A 22,139-nucleotide genomic window follows, 5' to 3' on the forward strand; every position below is an offset into this window, starting at 1 on the left:
AGGCATGATTTGGACAAAAATGCAGACACACATCAAAATGGCTGACTTCCTGTTGAAGTGACGGTATTGGTCCAAGAGGGTTTTTTGTGCGTCTGGTCATGAGGAATCTGCGTATTGAATTTCTTTCTTCTACGCACTTGTGGGAGGCAGGGCTGAACAATAGGGGGTGCTACAGAGCCCGCAGGTCACGGCCACGCCCCATGACAACACAGATCTGTTCAGGGCAACTCCCTCTGCATTCCTGAGAGATTTGGCCAAGATAGGAAATTGTATGAAGAAGTTACAAGGACATGATGCTTTACGGCGAAGGATTTGAATTGACCGCTCCACTGCAGCCAGCAGGTATGACGTAGGATAAAGATTTCCATATCTTTTCATCTTCAATGTCAGAGGATGATGATGAGTGACTGTGAAGTCGGTGGTGTTACATCTGTAGGAGGAGATAATTTAAGTACGAAGATGGGCAATATTTCAAAATGGCGGCCAAAAGCAAAATGGCCGACTTAGTATTGATGCTGAGATTTATTCGGGGAGACAGCCTCTACACTTATGAGCAGTTTGGTTTGGATAGGAAATTGTATGTTGAAGTTATAAAGCCTTGATGCTTGACGGCGTGACGCAGCTGAATGATTTCCATAACTTTTGTTCTTCAAGTCATGAAGGAGATAGTTGAGTTAATTTGAAGACTGTGGTGTTTAAGCTCTAGGACAAGATAGTTTTCAAAGTAGGCATGAATTTGGGAAAAATGCCGCCACACATCAAAATGGCTGACTTCCTGTTGGAGTGACAGTATGGGCCCCCTAGACTTTTTTGTGCGTGTGGTCATGAGGAATCTGCGTACCGAATTTCGTTCGTCTACGCGCATGTGGAAGGCAGGGAAGAACATTAGGGGGCGCTACAGAGCCCGCAGGTCACGACCACGCCCAGTGACAATGCAGGATCGTAATTTTCGCCGAATGTGACGTATATTCCAAATTTGGTGAGTTTTTGGGTATGTTCAGGCATCCAAAACTGCATTCAAACTTGGAGAAGAAAATTTCTATCCTTCCAATTACAATAGGGACCTTGCAGGTCTACCTGCTCGGGCCCTAAAAATCATTACAATTACAATGGGGTTCCTAGCACGGCTGGTCCTAGGAAACGCATATGCTTGCATTACATTTTGATCTGTCGTCATCATCATCACCCTTGTTGGGTCTTGAACCCACAACCCCTGACACCAAGAACCAGCTCCTAACTCACTGAGCTAATTGGCTGGAAGTGAGACCTGCTGTGTAGCTTCATTTGTCGACTCAGGGAGTCACTGTCTGGGCAGCTGTTGTCAAGGCAGATTTCAAAAATGGTCAAAATGTCAGAAATTCTGTTACCTGAACAAAAATCTGATAATACATAAATTGCATCTTGACAGCATGGAAATGTTGGTGATTTGTTTTTAACTCTTAGTGTTTTGCTTCATAAGAGAAAATCTAATGTTTAAAAATGCCACTCTTACATTGACTCCAGTTGTTCCCATGAGAGCAGAATTCAAAATGTTCTCAAAAATTCAGTTTTTGAGATACAATTCTGATATTTGCCAAACTTCATCAACCATGACTCCAAAATATTCTCAATTTTTTTCAGGAAGATTGAAAATGTATTTAGCAAGAATTTGATAGTATATGTTTACAGTACTGTTTACAGTCAAACATTTTGATGCACTGTAGGCTTAATTTTTGATAAATCAAAAAATCCGAGAAACAAGTTTTGTGGAGGACGGTCTGAAGATGCTCTCTAGCAAGTTTGGTGACAATTGAGCAAAAAATGTGAGAGGTTTTCTAAGTTTTACAGGTTTTGAAAAAAACTGAGTGATGGACTTCATAATTTGTAATGAGTTTAAGTGGACTAAAGTTTCAGCAGTATCGGGGCTACAGTTTGGTGAAAGTCTCAAAACTGTAGCATGTACTGTTGATTTTGTAGGTATTTTTACAGCTTTTAAAATTTAAACGCTTATTGTGCCCCCCCCGGAGGAATATTGACATGTCCTTGGAATTAAGTAAATCTAACCTGGGGCCAGATATTTCTGTAAAGTTTGGTGAGTTTTCGTCCTTGGGAAGTATGACTCCTTGGAAGAAAGAAAGAAAGAAAGAAAGAAAGAATTCCTAGTAATACAATAGAGTCCTGGCAGCTTAGCTGCCCAGACCCTAATAATAATAATCATTTGAAAAACAATAGGGTCCTTGCAGGTTCCCTGCTCGGGCCCTAATAAAGAATCATTGGAAAAACAATAGGGTCCTTGCAGGTTCCCTGCTCGGGCCCTAAAAATGGGCGCCTAAGCACGCACTCATATCCCCAAACAAACACCAGAACACACATAGAGAAGCACACACACACACTATATTTTGTATACCGTATTTGTTTATTACTTTTCCAACATTTTATACCAAATTGAACTCTTATCTGCTCATTGTGGGCAGCTGTAGCCTGGGAAGTAGAGCTGGTTGTCCAGTATTTGGAGGGACACTGGGCTGCACAATACCCAAGCTGCACGCTGAGGTATCCTTGTGCAAGATACTCAATCCCAAATTGTTCATGATGAGCTAGTGGCACTTCGCTTGGCAGCCTCTGCCATTAGTGTTTGAATGTGTGTGTGAATGGGTGTTGTAAGGCGCTTTGAGTGAGCAGTACACTGGAAAATGTGCTACAGAAAATCTATTTATGCATTCATGCCTAAAGCAAGCAACTCCATTTGAATATTAATGTTGCTCATCTTTGATACATAATGAAATTTATCACCCATTCAGCAATTTCTGATTTACAAATCCAAGCTAACAAAGTTGGTAAGCTCCCAGCCAATGATATGTTTTGAATCCTCCATTATTTGCCCACTATGACGACTCTTGATACTCTTCAAATGCAACTTCAAATATGTTAAAGCCAACAAATCAGTTTGGGACAGCTTTTCCATACTGGATTCTTCATATTCTTCTGATTTTGACGGTCGAGTGCGTTCCTCCCTCCTCCTTGTCTTCATTTAGGGAGTTGAATTGAAGTAGATAAACAATTGGTTTTTCCTGTGATGCTGCATTAATCGTTCATTTAATGGGTTAAAAGAGCAAAGTCAATTAGAGAAATTCTCATCCAATTATTGGCTTGGAGGTGCAAAGTGAATGCATCAGCGATGAAGCCAAGCATAAAGATGATTACTGCACTAGTCCCTGATGATCCAGGTTGTTCTAATTACAAACTCGTCTTCTCTTAGCAGCTGAGAACTGAAGAAGATTGTTAGACTACCTTGTCTGCCATTGCTCATTGTCATAATGATACATATGGCCTGATGAGATAGTTTGTTCTGACAAAAGGCCTCCATCCTTAGTGCTTTATTCTTTTTATCTCTTTCAGGGATCGAGACAGACAAATACATCACCCATAGTATTGAAAGCAAATAAATCTTGTTTTAAGAGGCTTTTCTCTCCTCAGATTCTTTTAGACAAAGCCTGACGCTTTTATTTATTACCTCAGTCCTTGTTTGGTTGGCTATTGTGTCTTCACCAAAATAGTTTTATAGATCAGCAAAGGCAGACAGTATAATGAGTGGTGATAAAAATGAAGCTGGTGGCAGTGGGTAGGGGGAAACAGAGGCTGAGGATTTCTAGTGCTGGCTTTGTTTTTTATCACACTATTTTCAGTTAAGGACTCAGAAGTTATTAACTGCAGTTCATTCATATCCTGTAAAAGACCCCACACCTTTTTTTTACATTCAATTTTTTTTAACAAAATGATGGCTCTCTTTTTCTCAGTTTTAAAAGCAAACACTATGAATATGTGTTTAATTCAAATTCATGTCTGCAGGTTTTAGTAAAAGTGTGGCTAAGTTGGAAATTAGGGTTATCTTAGAGGGTTGGGGTCACATTCCCACAGAAAGACGTAAAATATTTTTAAGCAGTGCCAAAGGGGATGTACTGAATCCCCCTCCTTACTAAAGCTATTTTGAATCTGTCAATCCTATTGGCTCGGGGTAGGAGACTTTTCTTAAACTTTGTGTGTTGATCTTGAGACAGCAGAGATGTTTGCAGCATGGCAGCTACTTGAGTCTTCTGAGACTCCATTGTGGTGAGAATCTTTTTATAATTTTGTGTGCTCAGGCCCTATGCTGCTTTATTAATAGGCAGAGATGGACAGAGTACTCGACCCCAGTACTTGAGTAAGAGTACAAATACCACTGGTCAAAATTTACTCCGTTACAAGTAAAAGTAGCTCAGTCGACATGTTACTCGAGTAAGAGTAAAAAAGTACTTGCTTTTAAAGGTACTTAAGTATCCAAAAGTACATGCTTTTAAATTTACTTTAAGTAAAAGTAAGAGTAAAAGTATTTCTTATTTTTCACATCAATGAATTACTATAATTTTTTCTAAATGAATTTAAGGACCTTTTAACTCTTGTTTCTGAGAATTAACTCTTTGAAACCACCTGCACTGATGTACTTGCTTTTAGGACCACAATGTTATATAAAGCCTGCAGAAACACCTATAAAAACAAATAAAATGAATGGGATCGCAGGAGGACAGCAGATGTTGCAGATGCAGATGTTTATTAACAATCATTAAAACTGTAACCAAATGAACCTGCACCGTCCAACTAACTCTCTATCATTTAGCTAAGTTGGAAACTGGAACCCCCTCAAAGACCAATGTTGTCCCCAGACCACTGGTTGAGAATCACTGCTTTACAATAAACTACATCTGATGCAGCCATTGTCGCGGTTTTGTGTTGACAAACGCAGTCGAGACTGGCTACTTTGGTGGCGTCCTTATGGGGAGGGATGACGTATTTCCACTTTTACGTAGATCCCAGTGGAGAGCGTGCACTGTGATAGGTTTCCTTCTTTGACAAACACAGCTTGTGTCCAATAGTATTTTAGAAAAAAAAAAAAAAGAAAGAGCAGACCTGAAAGTAGTACTTTTCAGCCTTCCTAGAAATTAACTTGAGTAAAAGTAAAAATATTTGTCTTGGAAATGTATTCAAGTAAGAGTAATAAGTACCAAAGAAATCTAATACTCAAGTAAAGTACAAATCCTCTGGATATGTACTTAAGTACCGTACTCAAGTAAATATACTCCGTTACTGTCCACCACTGTTAATAGGTCCAGGAGAGGAGTGAATATTGCACTGATGGTGCACTTCACTCTATAGGGTTCTGTGGTCCTGATCATTGCTTGTCATACTTCAACTGTTTGAGGCAATAAAGGTGCTTCATTACCTTCAACAGTAGGTCTGTATCCACAGCCTAGCACAGATGTCCAGTTTAGATTTGTTTTTAAACTCCCCACAGTTCTTAACTGAGTTTTGTAAAAAGAACACAGCTGTGAAATGGAAGGCCATTTGGGAATTTAGGCCTTGCTGCAGCTACGGTTTATGTATCTTTGAGGTTGCTATGACAGTGTCTAGTGAAAGAAATCCGCCCAGGGTTAGTCTACTCAGTCAACTGGACTGTTTTAATCACCCGATGTAGAATCTTCCTGTCCTGGACTTTGCACCAACACACCACTTTGTGACGTTTCCAGTTGTGTCAATGCTTTCTTTTGCTCCTCTGTAAAAAGTGTTGAGAATTGGGTTCTGGAATTTATCCTTCTTAAGTTTCCGTAAGTACAGCCTTTTATGTGCCTGTCCTGCACTTTCTTTTCCAAAGACTGGTGTTGACGCACTGCAGCTTCACAATTAAAACTGGTATTGTCCTTAAACATCAGTCTTTTCGTTAGATAGTTTGTCATTTGTTCATATGCCAGCAATGCAAAATCAACTGATAATTACTCTTCTCAGTTTTACTACCTCAAATGATACTTAAACAATGCCACACCCCACATGCACCCATCCCTGCATGTCCCCTCAATTTGCTAATGAGGGGACATGTTGGCAATCATTAAGATGACCTCCCATTTTTCACAGGTTGTATTTGAGACATTTTAACAAGTCAGGACTAATTTGGCTGTGTTCTCTTTTAATGAGGCAGAATGAGCTGAATAAGCTTTTCACTTTTATCTCTAACATAATTAAATTAGAGGAAAGTGTTGTATTACCGCAAATATTAAGAGACAAGACATTGTCTCTAAGACATTATTTCATCATATCATTAAGCATTTTCCAGACGATGCCAGGATGAAACATCAGAAACTTTTTCCAAAGGTTATATTTCCAGGTGTCAACAGAGCTGTCAGACATTTGACTAGCTTGAGATAAATTGGCCTCATAAGAAGGCGCAGAAGCCTATTGATGCGAAGAACCAAAGTTAATGGAATTGATTGCGGATACTGTGTTTGCTTTCTGCAGGGACTCCGGTGAATCGGATTCCTATCATGGCCAAGCAGGTGTTGGATCTCTACATGCTCTACAAGCTCGTCACTGAAAAAGGCGGCTTAGTGGAAGTCATCAATAAGAAAATATGGCGGGAGATCACCAAAGGCCTTAACCTCCCTACCTCCATTACAAGTGCAGCTTTTACTCTCCGAACACAGTGAGTAAGGGCTGATAACCCTGATTATTGATAACCTGTTCTCACAGTCCTCTCCTAACACCATGCCAGCCACACATTACAGATATTACAAAAGTGACGTAATGAATGGAACCCAAACCATGATGGGGTTTTTTTAAAACCTAAGCAAGTATTTTTTCAAACCAAGTACGCTAGTTGCCTAACCTTAACCAAGTAGTTTCTTGCCAAAATGTAACCTAAACTAAGGAAACTAAATGATTTGGCACAAATTTCACACCTGTCGTCAATGACTCAAAGTCTTTGCATATGTACAAATGAAGAACTGAATGTACACCAAAAGATATTCTAAAACCTGGCCACAGAGTGCGATTTCCTTTTATAAATCCTGCATCAACTTGGAAATGTGCGCACATCGATCTGGTCTATCTGTCTACTGTTTCCTGCAGTTGTCCTTCTGTCTTCATGTCTGTCAAATAAAACTTTAGTCACTTTAAATAGTCACAGTTATTTGTTGTCCTTCTTACTCTGGTCTACGCAAAAAACTAGGGTCCTAGAAATGTGAATCTGATAGTGTAGCCTCTACTACTGCAGCTATACGCTACTTCAAGAGTTAGTGAAGAAAGAGTGCTACGAAGACCTAATAATTAGGGATTGCCTCTTCGTGGATTAAGAGTTTTTGGATACATCTTTGAATTATACTTTTTTTTTTTTTACAGAAGTAATTTATTTAGTAATTTACTTTACTTACATTTTAAGTTTATAGAAGTACCCTTTCAAGCATACAACAAGTACATTCATCTATATACTACTAGTGTACTAAGTATTTACTTCTAGTCCACATTTCAGTTTATTAACATGTAAGTTTATAACAAGGGTACTACCTTAATGCAAATGTGTGTAATGAAAAACATTTTTATTCTGTTATCTTAAATGTAAGCATAAGTCAATGACTTGACCGTAATCTGCACTTAGATCAAGATATAGTAAGCATTAAGTACTTGTGATTTGGCAAGTTCTAACCATTTATTATCACACATACCAACTGCTTAACAGACGGGAAGTCTCTCCCAGAAAACACCCCTTCACTCACGGTGCCAACATTTTTATCATCTTTGTTAACTCGACACAATTTAACCACAGAACAAGGATGAGAATTAACCCGCAACCGTCTTACACATCATCTTATTCACAACCACATTCACAAACCATAATTACACCAACAACAACAGAATACCCAAGAGTCTTTGCACCACAGTCCACAAGGGGCGTTACAGTATACTAAAGTACAAGTATAAGCTTTAGCATTAAAATATAAATGTAAGTCTAAGTAATAATGTACTTAGTCTTAGACTATTCTTTATACTTTTCACTATAAGCCAAGTATACTTCACTATACCTTTCTTAAGTATATAAAATATAGTATATAAAAAGTACACTTTCCAATTTCACAAGTGTTTATTTAAGAACTTTATTTTGCATATCTAGAATCTGTTCTGATTGTGGACAGCACAGATATTCAGAAATACATAGTTAAACATACCTGTATTCTTTCTGTTGCTTAGTGTCCTTTTAGACAGCAGTGTGGCCACAGTCCTTTTCTCAACAAAGCTGTCTGTCTGATATCAAACTTCTCAGATGAGCTGCATCATGTCACACTGGCACTCTGTATCTCTTGTGCTTAGAAGGGACAATTTTGTAACAGATAACAGTTGAAATGACTTGTCTGCTGAGTCAAACATACTTGTGCACATGAGCAAAAGAGTGTATACTATAAACATTACCCAATGTCAAAGCTAGATACCAAAGTGAGGACCATAAACCTTTCCAATTCGGGGTATAAAAACAGCAGAGGAGTAGTTTGAATTGACTGAAGCATGTATACTGAATGCATAAAATAAGATGACAAGTTGTTAATGAACTACTATATGAATTAATACCGTAATTAACATGAACACCACTAGTGAATTAGAATTTGACAAATCAGTTAATGATTACTGGATACGTAAGTTAACCATTGATTGATACTATTTAATTTTTAAATTGTGCTCAGCACCTGAAACCAGGACAGATGGAACTGGAAATTATACTTTTTTTCAGGTAAACACTTTCAGTTATTTAATAGTAAAAGTATGATATTTGAATAATCATGATTATTCAAGGGACTGAATACTGTTTCTTCCTCCATGCAAAAATCGATTGATTGATAATTGATTGACAACATGTGATAAAGTGACAGTGACTAAAAGCAAAGTAAATCATTAAATTCTTCTTCTTCTGTGTAGGTACATGAAGTACCTCTACCCATACGAATGTGAAAGACGGGGATTCAGCTCTCCCGGTGAGCTTCAAGCAGCTATCGACAGTAACCGACGAGAAGGCCGTCGACAGAATTACAGTTCCACTATCTTTGATTACTCTCCTGTGGGCACACCTACCCTCCTGTCCTCACCAAAGATACAGATGTCCCACCTATCTGTGGTCACTCACAATAGTGGCCATATCTCCCAGATACCTGTCATCAAGAAAGGTAATATAAGAAAATACAACATATATTTTAAGACAAGAAAAAAATAAGGATTTTGTAGTAAGTAAGTAATAACGGTGCCACAAAGTTTGAAATATAGTTTACCTTAACTGTAGAGAGAAGTACTGTATATTTCATCACATGTCAGTAAAAAGCCATCTGATGATGCAACAACAGAAGCCACAACAGTATTAACAGTTTTAATATAGGAATATTAATAACACTATAATAATAATAAAAAGAAATAAATAATAATAATAATAATAATACAAAATAATAATGATAAAAAAAATAAATAAAAAAAAAATAAATAATAATAATAATAATAATAATAATGATAATAATAATAATTAAAGCTGCAAGCAGCGAGGAACGGGCCCTTGCAGTCCACACGCGTAGGGGCATGCTGCCGTCGGGGCTTGTTCATGCAACACCTTCCGCTGAGGAAGTCTTTTTCCTTTATAATTCGGTTGCCTGCTACTGCCAGTATTGAATAATGTTTGCTGAAGCCAGAAAAACTGTGTGAACTGCTGCATGATTTCCGGGACAAAGACTGAGTCGATGGTCCGCTTCTGGAGCTGGCTGAAAAACATGTCCACACAAGGCATAATGCAATGAAATAGTTTCAGGAAGAAGCTGAAAGTATCATCGTCAAGTAGCCTCACAAACCCTCCAGCTTCCCGCAGAGTGGTAGGCTCAAACTCCCCTGATGGTTTCAGAACACTGGATGATGTCGCCTTTGTGCTCAAACACAGAGTTTACAGCATGGATATGGAAGTTCCATGTTACTGTGCTTGGGAGTCTGTGTGCCACCACTCAAGCACACTGGTTCTCCTGGGAGATCTTGAAAAAAATCCAGAGAATCCAGCCAGGTCAGAGAAGAACTGATTAACTAACGGGATGTGAGATGTCACCTGCTGCATGATGAAAACTGAACAAGAAGAAGAAAGATGAATATTTAAAAAGCTGAAAAGACAGGAAAGGTGAAAAGTAAGATGGCTGAAAGAGCTTAAAAAGGTGAACAGTTTCTCTGGCTGGTCATAAAGCTGAATGTATGTAAAAAGCAGAAAAGGCAGAAATATGAACATTTTCAAAACCTGAAAAAGGCAGAAAAGCTCAAAAGTAAGAGGGCTGAAAGAGCTTAAAAATGTGTCAAAACAGTTTCTCTGGCTGCACATATGCTGGAGCAGTAAAACAGCCAAAGTTGAAAATGTCCTAATAAGAATGAATCTGAAAACGCCTCCCAAACTCCTGCAATTTTTGAAAAAAATGTAATGGTTATTGCCAGAATATTTATATATTGAGTCACAGGAGACATTGCTGAACTCTGTGATGTCTTTTTTATTTCTGTAGAGTGAAAAATGAGGGCACCAGAGCGAGAGACAAAGCAGGTACCGTCTGCTCTCCTCCAGAAATTTAGGCTCAAAATTAACATTGCGGCTTATGGGGGAGTTGCTGGAGTGCTTGTCGCTCTGGGGCTTCCACATCCAAAACTGTAAGTCCTACATCTGAAATAAGACCATCAGCTAAATGGTGATGATTTCCTACGTTTCTATGTGAAGTAAAAGATGTGGGATCCAGATCAAGCTGAAGAGAATTTTTTCTCCAGTTTTTCTAGCTGCTCTCCACTCTTGTGATGATGTCACGCACTCTAGCTCACGCGATACACACCCATTATAAAATCAAAGGACAAGCAAAAAATTAAGTAAAACTGTGATGATCTCAAAACCATTAAATATTTTAAAAAGCCAAATACATGCCAAATAGTTCAAGGTGTTCTGACCTTTTAAAAGTTGGAATGGTGTCTCTAGCTCAAAGTATGAGGGACAAGGAGAGGTTGAAAGTCGATGAGTTCTGAAGAGGATTTGAAGATTTCCCCATTTGATTTCATTCACAGTAATTAGACTGCCACCAGAGCGCCACCTATTCTCTAATTTGCACCAAATTTTGAACAAACCCTCATCGGACAATGGAACACCATTAGCAAAAGTGTTGTGTTAATCGGAATGTATTTGGTGAAGATATGAAAGACTGTCTTTCTTTTAGAGCTTAGATCGGGCCCAAAAACTCAAGCCCGACCCGACCCGAGCCCATGCACGTTGTGTCCGAGCCCGGCCCGACCCGACACATTAACTGTAATTATGAGCCCGAGTCCGATTTAAACTCGACATTTTTTTAATATGTGAGCTGTTATAACTGACGTTCTCAACTACAATTCCGAGTTGTTTGAACTGCAGAAATCTGTTTAGAATTATTTTAATGAATAATGCAACAAGTGCCGCACTTAATGCACTCGACAAAGCCGACACTTGTTTAAAATGGGTCCATACCTCCGACCTTCCTCCAAACTTGCTCAAAGTTCATTCTCCGGTTTTGATTTTTTTCTTTACATCTTCAAGCTCCATGTTGCTCTTATGCTACACAATCAGTGATGCCGGTAACGTGTTACTCTAATATGACCACTTTTTTGCAGTAACGAGTTATCTAACGTATTAATATTTCCAAACCAGTGATCAGATTGAAGTTACTTATTCAATTCACTGTGCATTACTATCATTTTTGTCATTTTCCTTAGTAAAAATATTTATTTTTGCTTTCTTCTTGTGTCTCGGGGAGTTATGTCACGTGTGCAACAAGTCACGTTTTCAGCACGAGGACAACTCACTCATGTGTTAGACCACGCAGCAACTCAAACAACGTGGAGGGAGGAGAGAGATGCGCGTTTTGTAGCTGGAAATACAGTCATTATTTTGAGTTATTAAAAAAATACAAAACACGAATGCTTGATCAAGGGCTCGGGTTCGGGCAGAGAATCTAAACTCTAATATAGAGTCACATTTAGATGTTCCAACATCAATGTTCCACTTTCCTTCAACTCACATAGGACAGGCACATTGCAACGAGCCAGAACCCAGAAAAAAGGCCTCTACGTTATTTAGTACTTGCTATGACGTTATATTGCTGTGGGCTTATATGATATTTCGAAATAATAGTAGTAATGGCACTGGTAAAAAAAAAAACATATTTCATTAAAAAAAAAAAAAAATGTCTCCCCCGTTTTCCGCGCCCCTAGCATTTGCTTATACTGCCTATGCCCAGGGCCAGCTCTGCATTTGTGCTTGTTAAGCTAACTGCTTGTTAATGAGCATTAAGAATAATCAAATAAGACAGCTGTCTGTGTTGACTGTTTATCTTGCCACAAATCTTAAACTTCTTGGTTTTGTCACATTTTAGATGTATAGCCTGTATTTCTAGTTTGCACTTACCCTCCAATAAATAGCACAATAACTGGTGTTTTATTGCTTTTTCAGAATTGCAGTTGAATTGCATGTCTTCCAAACCTCAGTATTATGATAATTAGAATAAACTCATGTTGACAATAACTTGTTGACACAAAAGAAATGGCAATTGCATATCACTCACTCTCTCATGAACCTATGGGGGCAGATATCCTTAAGTTTCACTTTCGGTTATGTCTGCCCCATAGGTTCGCTTTAGCTGCCGTTCTAATATCTGGTTAATATTGTGCAAAAAATTCACGTTATTTTTCCTAATGGCAGCACTCGGTAACCTCGATCAACAGGGATATGGGTTAAAAACGGCCGAAGTTCTCCTTTAACAACAGCAAATAGATGAAGGAAATCATGTAAACATCCAAAGGCATGTTTGGAGTCTGTGTTAATGGCGACAATTTTACCTTTTGCTAGATGACAGGCTCTCGTCAGTGGAACGACTCAGCTACTAGGGCGGAACTTGAGGGTGGCAGGGTGGCGCTATCAATTATTTACAAATTATCACAAATTGCATACCCTGTGCATGGCACTCCATATTCTCTATAAGCAAAACCATCAGTGTAGAAAACTAGGTCAGAGTTGGGAAAAAAGTTTCTGAATGGTCGGGACGAGGTTCAGAAGAATATGAAATTTTAAGTGGTGCAGCAAGTGAGGCATAGTCAACTATCCATTGTCTACAATAACCTGTCATTACTAAGAATGTCTTCATCTGTGACACATTTGTGGGTTTTGGCATTTCCACTATAGCTTTTATTTCTGGACTGAGGAAGGACTCTTGTAGGACTGGTTCATGTGTCTCCCAAGTATTTCTGACACAATTGAGCCTTCTTTAGTGAGGTTTTTGTGGCCCTTCACCACCAAAGCCTTGAGAAAGACAACTGTGTCAGTCTCACATGCAGCAGTAGAGGGAGAGGCCAAATGCAAACAGATACTGGCTATCTTTTTCTCTTTACAGAGAAAAATCCACAATTGTAGGTTTTGGAACTAAAGGAAAACAGGGGAGTACCACTTCATTAATAGCTGGCAGATCTTGTACAAATCTATATTTTTATCTTTCTTTTGTTTTTTTTTGTTTTTTTTTTACAGGAGGTATAGGAGTATTACATGGACTGTAAAAGGAAGTATAGGAGTATTACATGGACTGTTCCATGACACTATTATCCCTTTATTTAACAGAATTATGGGACGAATGCCTTTACTCTTTTCTTGAGAGAGGGGATACTGCGAGATCCTTGACAGGGGGCATTCTGTTTTAGCAACATGTGTGCTGACTCAGCGGTTTTAATCAAACCAATATCATTAGAGGAAGAGGCCCATACTGATGGGGGCACACTAGACACAACTCTATCATGGACTTTCCCTTTCTCTTCACCTATGGGTTGATTTTGATCTATCAGAGCAGCTAACACAGTTGTTTTGTTATGTTCATTAGTCTCTAAAAGAGATGCCATCAGGTCCGCAATAGATGGTGCCATTTAGTTCGCGTAACAAATCTCGTCCTAACAGATTCACGGGTTTGGTATCTGATAGACGAAGGGAGTGGAAAGTAGTGAAACTGGACATGCTTTCAGTAAAAGGATCTATAGATACTGCAGAAGTCCTAAATACAGGTTGACAAATAGGAATACTTCTAACCTCCATAGCTCTAAATGTTTTCTTTAGATACTTTAAAACGTGAAGATTTAGTAGGTTTTACTGGAGAAAATGAGAATGCGTCTGTGTCTATCAAGAATTATGTTAATTCACATTTATCATTAAATTAGGTTATTTTTTAGTTTTTTGCTAATTCAATTAGTGGAGCTTGACTTACAATTTCTCCTGTTTCAATGTTGTCACTGTCCTGACAGCGCTACTGGTTATACTGTTGCATTGGTGGGTCTTCTATTTTAGTTACTTGATGGAGGTGCCTTGGCAGGGTACGTGGAGCTACTTTGTTTGGGCAGTTTCTTACCCAATGACCTGGCTTACCACATAAGAAACAATTCTCATGGTTAGAGAAAGGTGGCCTGTGGCTTTGCTCATGGTGCAAGGGCCAGCATCTTTGGCACCCTCTCTCTTTTTGGAAGCTTCCTTTGCCACTGTGCTCTCCTCTGGTTGTTCCGCCTGTGTAGTGAGACACTTGAGAAACCATTTACATTTAATTAATTCTACATATTTTTTGCTCTGTATTATCCCAATCCCAATGGTGTTGCGCTATTTCATCCAATTAGTCATTGGTTTTCTTGACCACCCAACTGTCAGATGTACCTTTGTCCTGATTTTTGGTTGAAGATTATGGACAAACAAATGTTGCATGTAACCAGGTGGAATTCCAACAATTTGATTTGGTGACAGACCACAATTTTCCTTTGCAGTTGTCATAATTTTTCCATACAGCTCTCTAGGATTTTCATCTTTTCCTTTGTTTGATTTTTGTGAGAGGGGTAAAGTCAACCTGTTGTATTATCTCATGATTATCTGCTAAAGTTATGACACTGTAAAATATCTTAGCTTCCTCTGGTGTGATTCTGGCAAACTTAGTGGGGTTGCGCGGAATTTCACAGGCATTGAGCACTTTGTCTTTCAAATCAAACGGCAAAGTCAGTTTTAACAGTTGCATCATAGCGGGCATATGATGACTGTAGATCATGCACACCAAGGTCCATTCTTTAAACCATTTTTGTTTATTTGTCCTTACACCCTAGGGAAAATTTCTGACTGTCACTTTTAGCTCCCTTCAGCTCCAAGGTTTGTAGACAACATCTTTTCCCATTGTAAGTTGTAGAGCTAATTTTGTTGGGTTTGTTTTCTTTGGTTTTTCGACTTTTTCTTGTTGGAACCCACCCTAGTTCACCATTATTTAACCCACCCTACTTGATTATTTATCTCAGGTCTTGGGTATTCAAAAACCCAGTCATCACCAGTGCTATCAACACTGTATTCTTTTATCTCTCTTACAGGATAAAGGCTTTTTATTTTGATCGTATTTCTTTGTTTTAGTGTTTCTACAGGACATGTCCGTTTGACTGTCCGGCTTAATCTTAGTCTGCATTGTGTTTTTTTTCTTCTTCTAATTGAGCTATTAGCTTTTTATTTTGATCTCTAAGAGAAAGTATTTTAGATTCTGCACTGCAGAGTACTCAGTTTCTCTCTCATATTTTCCAATCTTATAATTTTACTTAACCCAATTTAAACAAAAGCTAGCGTGACCATTATTATCATGCATGTACTTCACAGGACCAGTGAATCTCTCTCAGACCCTCTACTGAAACAACTTCCCATTTTCCTTTTGATCGATGGCTCTATAAAACAAAAACAAAAAGCTCCTTCATACTCTCTTACTTTAACCAACTATTCACGTTCAAATCTTTTCAATCAACGGTCCACTCAGAAGATACAAATCATCCTTTTTTTGTGTAACGAGAATAAATCAGATCGTTACGTAATGATAATAAATCAGATTGTTAGAGAAGGAAAAATATCCAAGTATTGGGATCTCTTATTCCTGGGATAACAAATTATCCCTACTGCTTCCAACTGGTCCTACATAGGCCTAACTTCTCAACAGGCAAACCTCTTATTCCCCAAATCAGAGCTCTATATAACCATGTTGATGTTAAGTAGGATGCTAACCCCTAGATGCTTGACCTTTAGGAGAGCAAATTGTCCTAAGACGAGGAAAAGACAAGCAATTCAAATTCAAAAGCTATGAAAACAAGCATTCCTATACATCTAAAAACTAACTTCCCAATAACATCAGTTTCGAAACCATACAACCACAAAAAGAATTTCCACAAAACACAGTAAACTTACTTGACTGTTGGATGGCGTCACCCTACCTTAGGACGCCCTCCTCGACAGACCTCCAACAATGCACAGTAACAGTAATTCAGTTTTCAAAAGGACCTTTTACCTTTGCAATTTGGTTCTCAGGTCACTGGCATGTCATTGGTCTGGAAAAAGGAGTCTCTGTGGAAGGTTTGTTGCCATCCAGGTCATGGCACCAAATTGTTGAGGAAATCATTCAAGTCCTGTTGAGCAGTTTGCTGTGGTGATGTGTTTATTCGAAGAATACTGGTAAACTGGTGAACTGACAGGCACAGAGCGGATCTGAGCTGGTGAGTGGACCCAGAGCAAATGAAACAACATAATTTTATACAGTAAGAACAAAGGAGACAAAATGGCAGGTTCAAACAATAGGAATACAAAAGAAAGGGGTGGGGGGGCCCCCGTGGAGAGTGTGATTAGCTCATCACAGCTGATCACATCAGTTTGATCACATTTGACATGGTGATCAAATCAGGCCCTAGATGTCTTTTGATTAAAGGGATAGGAGACAGATAGGAATCACCATTTAAGGTCTGGAGGTCAAAGGGCTCCATCACTCCAAATGTGTATTTTCTTCCTCAACGTACATGTGAAGTGTTCATTATGTCCCAGAGCGAAGTGTTTGTCCACGTATGTTGTAAGCAACTCTAATCTAATGACACATCTCTTAACGACACACGCTTCTACAAAACTAGTGGCCAAAAACACAGTTGTTGACACTGTTGATGATGATAGCAGGCCAGGTGTGGCTAACGTGAGCTCTGCCAACAAAGATGGACACGGAGCCGTCCAAGCAGCTACAGCTGGATTTTTCTGCTCCAGCTTCACAAAAAATTGTGACACAGACTGAACTGAATGCATTGATAGGTAGGTATGTTGTTGAGAACATGCTCCTGTTATTAACAGCTGACACAGACTCCTTCAGAGCCCTCATTGGGTGAAATACCGGGGAGAGCAGGTGCCGGTCCGCCATGCAGAAAGACATTTTCTAACTACATAGATGCTGAGTAGGCTAAAATGAATGTCAAGCTCAAAAGGGGGAAGAAAAAAGAGTAACGCAATAGTTACTTTCCTTGGTAAGTAGTTTATGGAATTAGATTTGTGCCAAAAGAAACAAACAAAACTTCTTAAATGTCAAACAAAAACAGGAATTTGAGAGAACATAAAACTCATTTCAAAAATAAAACTTAGAACTGCAATCAAATAATTTGTCAAATAGTGTAAAATATTGGTCTTTTACTCTTCTAATAATGCATTATTTTGTTTACGGTTTCCTCTGCTGGTCTCTCTCTGCTCAGACTTTTGCGCTGACTCTCAGCTTTGCGGTCTCTCTGCAGCTCTGTCTCGTTTGCGCTCCCTGACTTTTTGTTTGCAGTTTTGGCACAAACCTCTCGGGTGGGCGGGCCTTTTCAGCAGAGCGTCCCCATTGGCTAATTAGATTTTGACTGACACAGCTCAGTACCTATGGGTAGGTAGCTAGCGCGCTAAACGACCCCGGCTTTAAAACGGAGAGAAGACAGGGGCGTGCCAAGATGGCCAAGTGAGCACACGCTTTCACCGAGTTCTGCTAAATAAGTTTTTACAACAGTAGAGTTTCAGCCTTTTTTCTCTCTTTTTTTCCGGGCAAACATCTTTTATTAAGAAAATCCAGCTCAACGGACACAGAAGAGACCACATGCCCTCCAAACGAGACAGAAATCGATCCACGGAACGCTTCAAAACAACATCGTTTGAAGCTAATGCTAAAGGAGGTAATGTGCTAATAGACAATTGTCACGACTACACCACCGCCATGAGTTTTGCCACTGGCAATATAGAGGACTTCGATGAGTTTCCTCCTCTCCCCGTGACCCCAAGCAAATCACCGGCTCCAAAAAAGACCATGTATGCACGCGAAAGCACCGAGCACGGTAACTCCAGTGACATCGTTACCTCTCTGTCTGCATTGATAAACGCAAGATCTGACAGCATTGAGAAGATGGTTGGTGTTAATGCAATGAAAATAGAAGGTCTAAAAAAAACTATTGACTTTGCTTGTGCGGAAATCAAAGATATGAAAGTCAAAATATCTACGATTGAAAAACAAGCCTCCTGTGAGGAAAAGCGAGTAAATGTCTGTAAACAGAGGATCTCTGAATTGGAAAGATACTCCCGACGGTGGAACCTGCGGCTGCATGGCGTGGGAGAGACGGAGAAGGAAGATGTGCGGAAAAAAGCCATTCAGATCTGTCAAGAAGTTTTGCCAGAACAAAAAGACAAGCTCGTTGACAACATCGATGTGGTGCACCGTCTCTGCAACAAACGACCAAACGACCCCAAACCAAGACGAGTAATCATCCAGTTTTCATCGCGAATCCAGAGAGATGCAGTGTGGAAAGCTGCGAAGACATCCCGCTTCCTGAGGGACAACGGCCTCAGATTCGCCGAGGATCTCTCAAAAGAGGACAGAGAACGGAGGAATAAACTGTGGCCAATGATCGAGAAGGCTCGAAAGGAGGGGAAAGCAGCCCACTTTGCTGGAGGTCGTGCCTTCATCAATGGATCCGAAGTGAATCTCCCTCCCTAGGACTATCCTGTCAGTTATGGCTAAGTATTGTGATAGGCTGATCCCTTTGTTCTTCAATTTGAACACCCAAATGTCTGTAGTCTGAGTTTTACTTTTCATTTTAACACAGCTCAGAGGCAGCTCTTTCATTTTCCCTTTTAGCACATACTTTTTTTTTTTTTAGGATGGCAGATCTGCTGTAAGTTAAATATGCTGTGTTTTTACTTTATTTTATTTTATTTATTTTGCTGGTCTTTTAGTAGGCCTTACCTAAACTCTACTCATATATTATGTTAATAATGCAGCACTCGGTTCCCCTTATGAGTGATCTACTCCAACTAAGTGAGTGGTTTTTCTTTGTATAACTTGTTCCTATTCTTTGATTAACTTTGTCTTTGTGTTTAGTTTCCCTTAATGCCAGGGGGTTAAGACAGAATTGCAAGCGTAAAGCCTTATTTTTGTTTACCAAGCAACTTAAAACAGACTTTCGTTTCTTTCAAGAATCCCACTCCACATCTGCTGACATAAATTTCTGGAGATCACAATGGGGCAGTGAGGTCTGGTTTTCACATGGCTCTGAGCGCTCTGCTGGAGTCACTACAGCTAAAAATGCCTTTAATGGAAATGTCCTACATTCAGATTGTGACCCATTAGGTCACTACATTCTTTTGGTAATTAGATCTTTTAATACTACCTTCATCACTGTTAATGTTTATGGTTATAATTCTAAATCTGAGAATGACAACTTACTTGACCTGATAGAAAACAGAATTCTTAATTGGCTTTCCAAATATCCCAACTCTCTTCTTATCCTTGGTGGGGATTTTAATATGACTTTTGATAATACAATTGACAGGTGGCCCCCAACTCAATCCTCTCCTCCTAATACAAGATTAAAAATGCTGATGGAGAAATTTGACATTACAGATGTATGGAGGAAGAAATTCCCAAATGAAAAGTCGTTCACATGGAGTAATAAAATGGGAACTAAACAATCCCGCATAGATTTCTGGCTAATATCTAACTCCATTAGTGAAAATAACATTACAGTTAATATCCTTACCACGCCCTTAACTGACCACAGAGCAATATATATTAATGTACAATTATTTACAACTGATTCTACCCGCAGATCCTCTTATTGGAAATTAAACAACTCTCTGCTTGAGCATAAACTGGTTATAAAAGAAATAAACAAATTAATTAGCCAGTTCTGGGATAAAGCTAACAAAGAGAATACTTATAATTCTAACTGGGAGCTATTTAAGTTTGAAGTATGCAAGTTCCTGAGAAGGTATGGAAGTAATATTGCCAAGTCTAGGAGAATTGAAGAAGAAGAATTAATCTCTAAAATTGCTTTGTATTATCAGAGATCTCCAGAGGATGTTTCACAGGAAGATAGGCTGATTTTGCTAGACCTTCAGGGTAAACTTGATGATATATATCGACGCAGGGCAGAAGGCGCCTTTGTGAGATCGAGAAAGAGATGGCTAGAGGAAGGTGAGCAAAACTCTGCTTATTTTTTTAAACTTGAAAAACATCGCTCCAAAATCAACTCTATCCACCAGTTGAATATTAATGGTGTCGTCTAATTAATATAACTAATTTCTGACTTCTGCAGTAACTTCTATGGTAATTTATATAGTTCTAAATATGATGAGGCAGTTGCAACTTCATACCTGACTTCTATAAAGGACTTGAAAATGATTGATTCAAATGATAAAGCTTACTGTGATGCCCCCTTTACTCTGAAGGAGGCTCTTGATTCTATTGAGTCTCTTAAAAACAATAAATCCCCTGGCACAGACGGCCTAACTGCCGAATTTTACAAGTGCTTTTCAAATCAGTTAGCCCCATTTTTACTACAGGTATTTATAGAAAGTGTTGAAAACAATACACTCCCTCCAAGCCTCACTCAAGGTGTCATTACATTGATCCCTAAACATTAATAAAGATGTGCTCTTTATAGACAATTGGAGGCCTATCTGTCTACTTAATAATGACTATAAGATTTTTGCTATAATACTTGCTAAGAGACTTAAAGTAGTCCTTGATATAATTATTGACGAGACACAGACAGGTTTTATGAGAAATAGACACATCTCAAATAATATCAGACTCGTACTAGACATCCTTGATTACTCTGACCTGGTATCTGATGACAGCTTTATTCTCTTCCTGGACTTCTATAAGGCCTTTGATACAATAGAACATGAATTTATCTTTCACTCATTGGAAAAATTTGGATTTGGAGGCTTCTTTATCCTTATTTATACTTTAACCTTATATGCTCACAGCAATAGTTCAATTAAATTAAGACATGGCACAACCCCACGATTCGACCTCAAGCGAGGTATTCGACAGGGATGCCCATTTTCGCCCTATTTGTTTTTGCTCTGTACACAAATTCTTACAGCACATATTATTAATAGCAACATTAAAGGAATCAATATGGCTGGTAGGGATATTTTCATTAGTCAGCTGGCTGATGATACTACGCTTTTTTTAAAAGATGCCAGCCAGATACCTATTGCTCTCAACATTATTAATGAGTTTTCCAAGGCTTCTGGTTTATGCTTAAATATTAATAAATGTGAACTACTAGCTATTAAAAATTGTGATGTTTGCTCTATCTGCAACATAACAGTTAAAGTCGAAGTCAAATATTTAGGCCTTATAATCACCAAGAACCAAAGGACAAGATCCACCCTGAACTTTACTCCAATTATTCAAAATACTAAAAAAAACTAAATCAATGGTTACAGAGGGACTTATCCTTAAAGGGTAGAGTCTTGATAACTAAAGCAGAGGGAATTTCTCGATTAACTTATGCCACTATCGCATTACACTTAGACAATAAAATTAGTAAAGCTATTGACCAGATGCTTTTTAATTTCTTATGGAAAAATTGTTACATACATCATTACATTACATTACATCAGAAAAAGTATTGTCATGAATTCTTATGAGTCTGGAGGGCTTAACTTTCTGGATTTTAAAACTTTAAATAATACTTTTAAAATTAATTGGGCAAAAATTTTTTTAAAGAATCCCACCTCAATCTGGAATTTTATTCCCCACCATATTTTCTCTCGTTTTGGAGGCCTTCATTTTATTTTGTCTTGTAACTATAACGTAGAAAAACTCCCAGTTAAGCTATCTGTATTTCATAAACAGGTCCTCCTTGCTTGGACTCTCATCTATAAACACAACTTTTCACCCCACCGATACATTATTTGGAACAATAGAGATATCTTAGTTAAAAATAAATCCCTTTTTTTTTAAACCTGGTTTCAGAACCGAATCTGGCTGGTGAGTCAGCTGCTAAACGAGGAGGGAGTATTGCTGTCTTACAGAGACTTTTCGTCACGACATAACCCCCAAGTTACTCCTGAAGAATTTTCAGTTGTCACTAATGCTATTCCATCAGGAGTTTTAATGCTTTTTAAAAACAGTTGTACATCCTCATCTAGACATGTATCTATCCCATATGCAACTGACTCT

At 38.6% G+C, this 22,139-nt stretch overlaps 1 protein-coding gene across 1 annotated transcript in view; it reads left to right on the plus strand.

The window, feature by feature from the left end:
- arid3c (AT rich interactive domain 3C (BRIGHT-like)) overlaps positions 1 to 22,139 on the plus strand; it is a 202,034-nt gene that overhangs the window by 154,490 nt on the left and 25,405 nt on the right. Inside the window, exons 4-5 of the mRNA XM_030415818.1 lie at positions 6,304 to 6,487; positions 8,749 to 8,993. Coding sequence (XP_030271678.1) covers positions 6,304 to 6,487; positions 8,749 to 8,993 — 429 coding nt within the window. The remainder of the gene's footprint in view (positions 1 to 6,303; positions 6,488 to 8,748; positions 8,994 to 22,139) is intronic.

The sequence above is a fragment of the Sparus aurata genome, chromosome 5, assembly GCF_900880675.1.
Source record: "Sparus aurata chromosome 5, fSpaAur1.1, whole genome shotgun sequence".
Taxonomy (NCBI): Eukaryota; Metazoa; Chordata; class Actinopteri; order Spariformes; family Sparidae; genus Sparus; species Sparus aurata.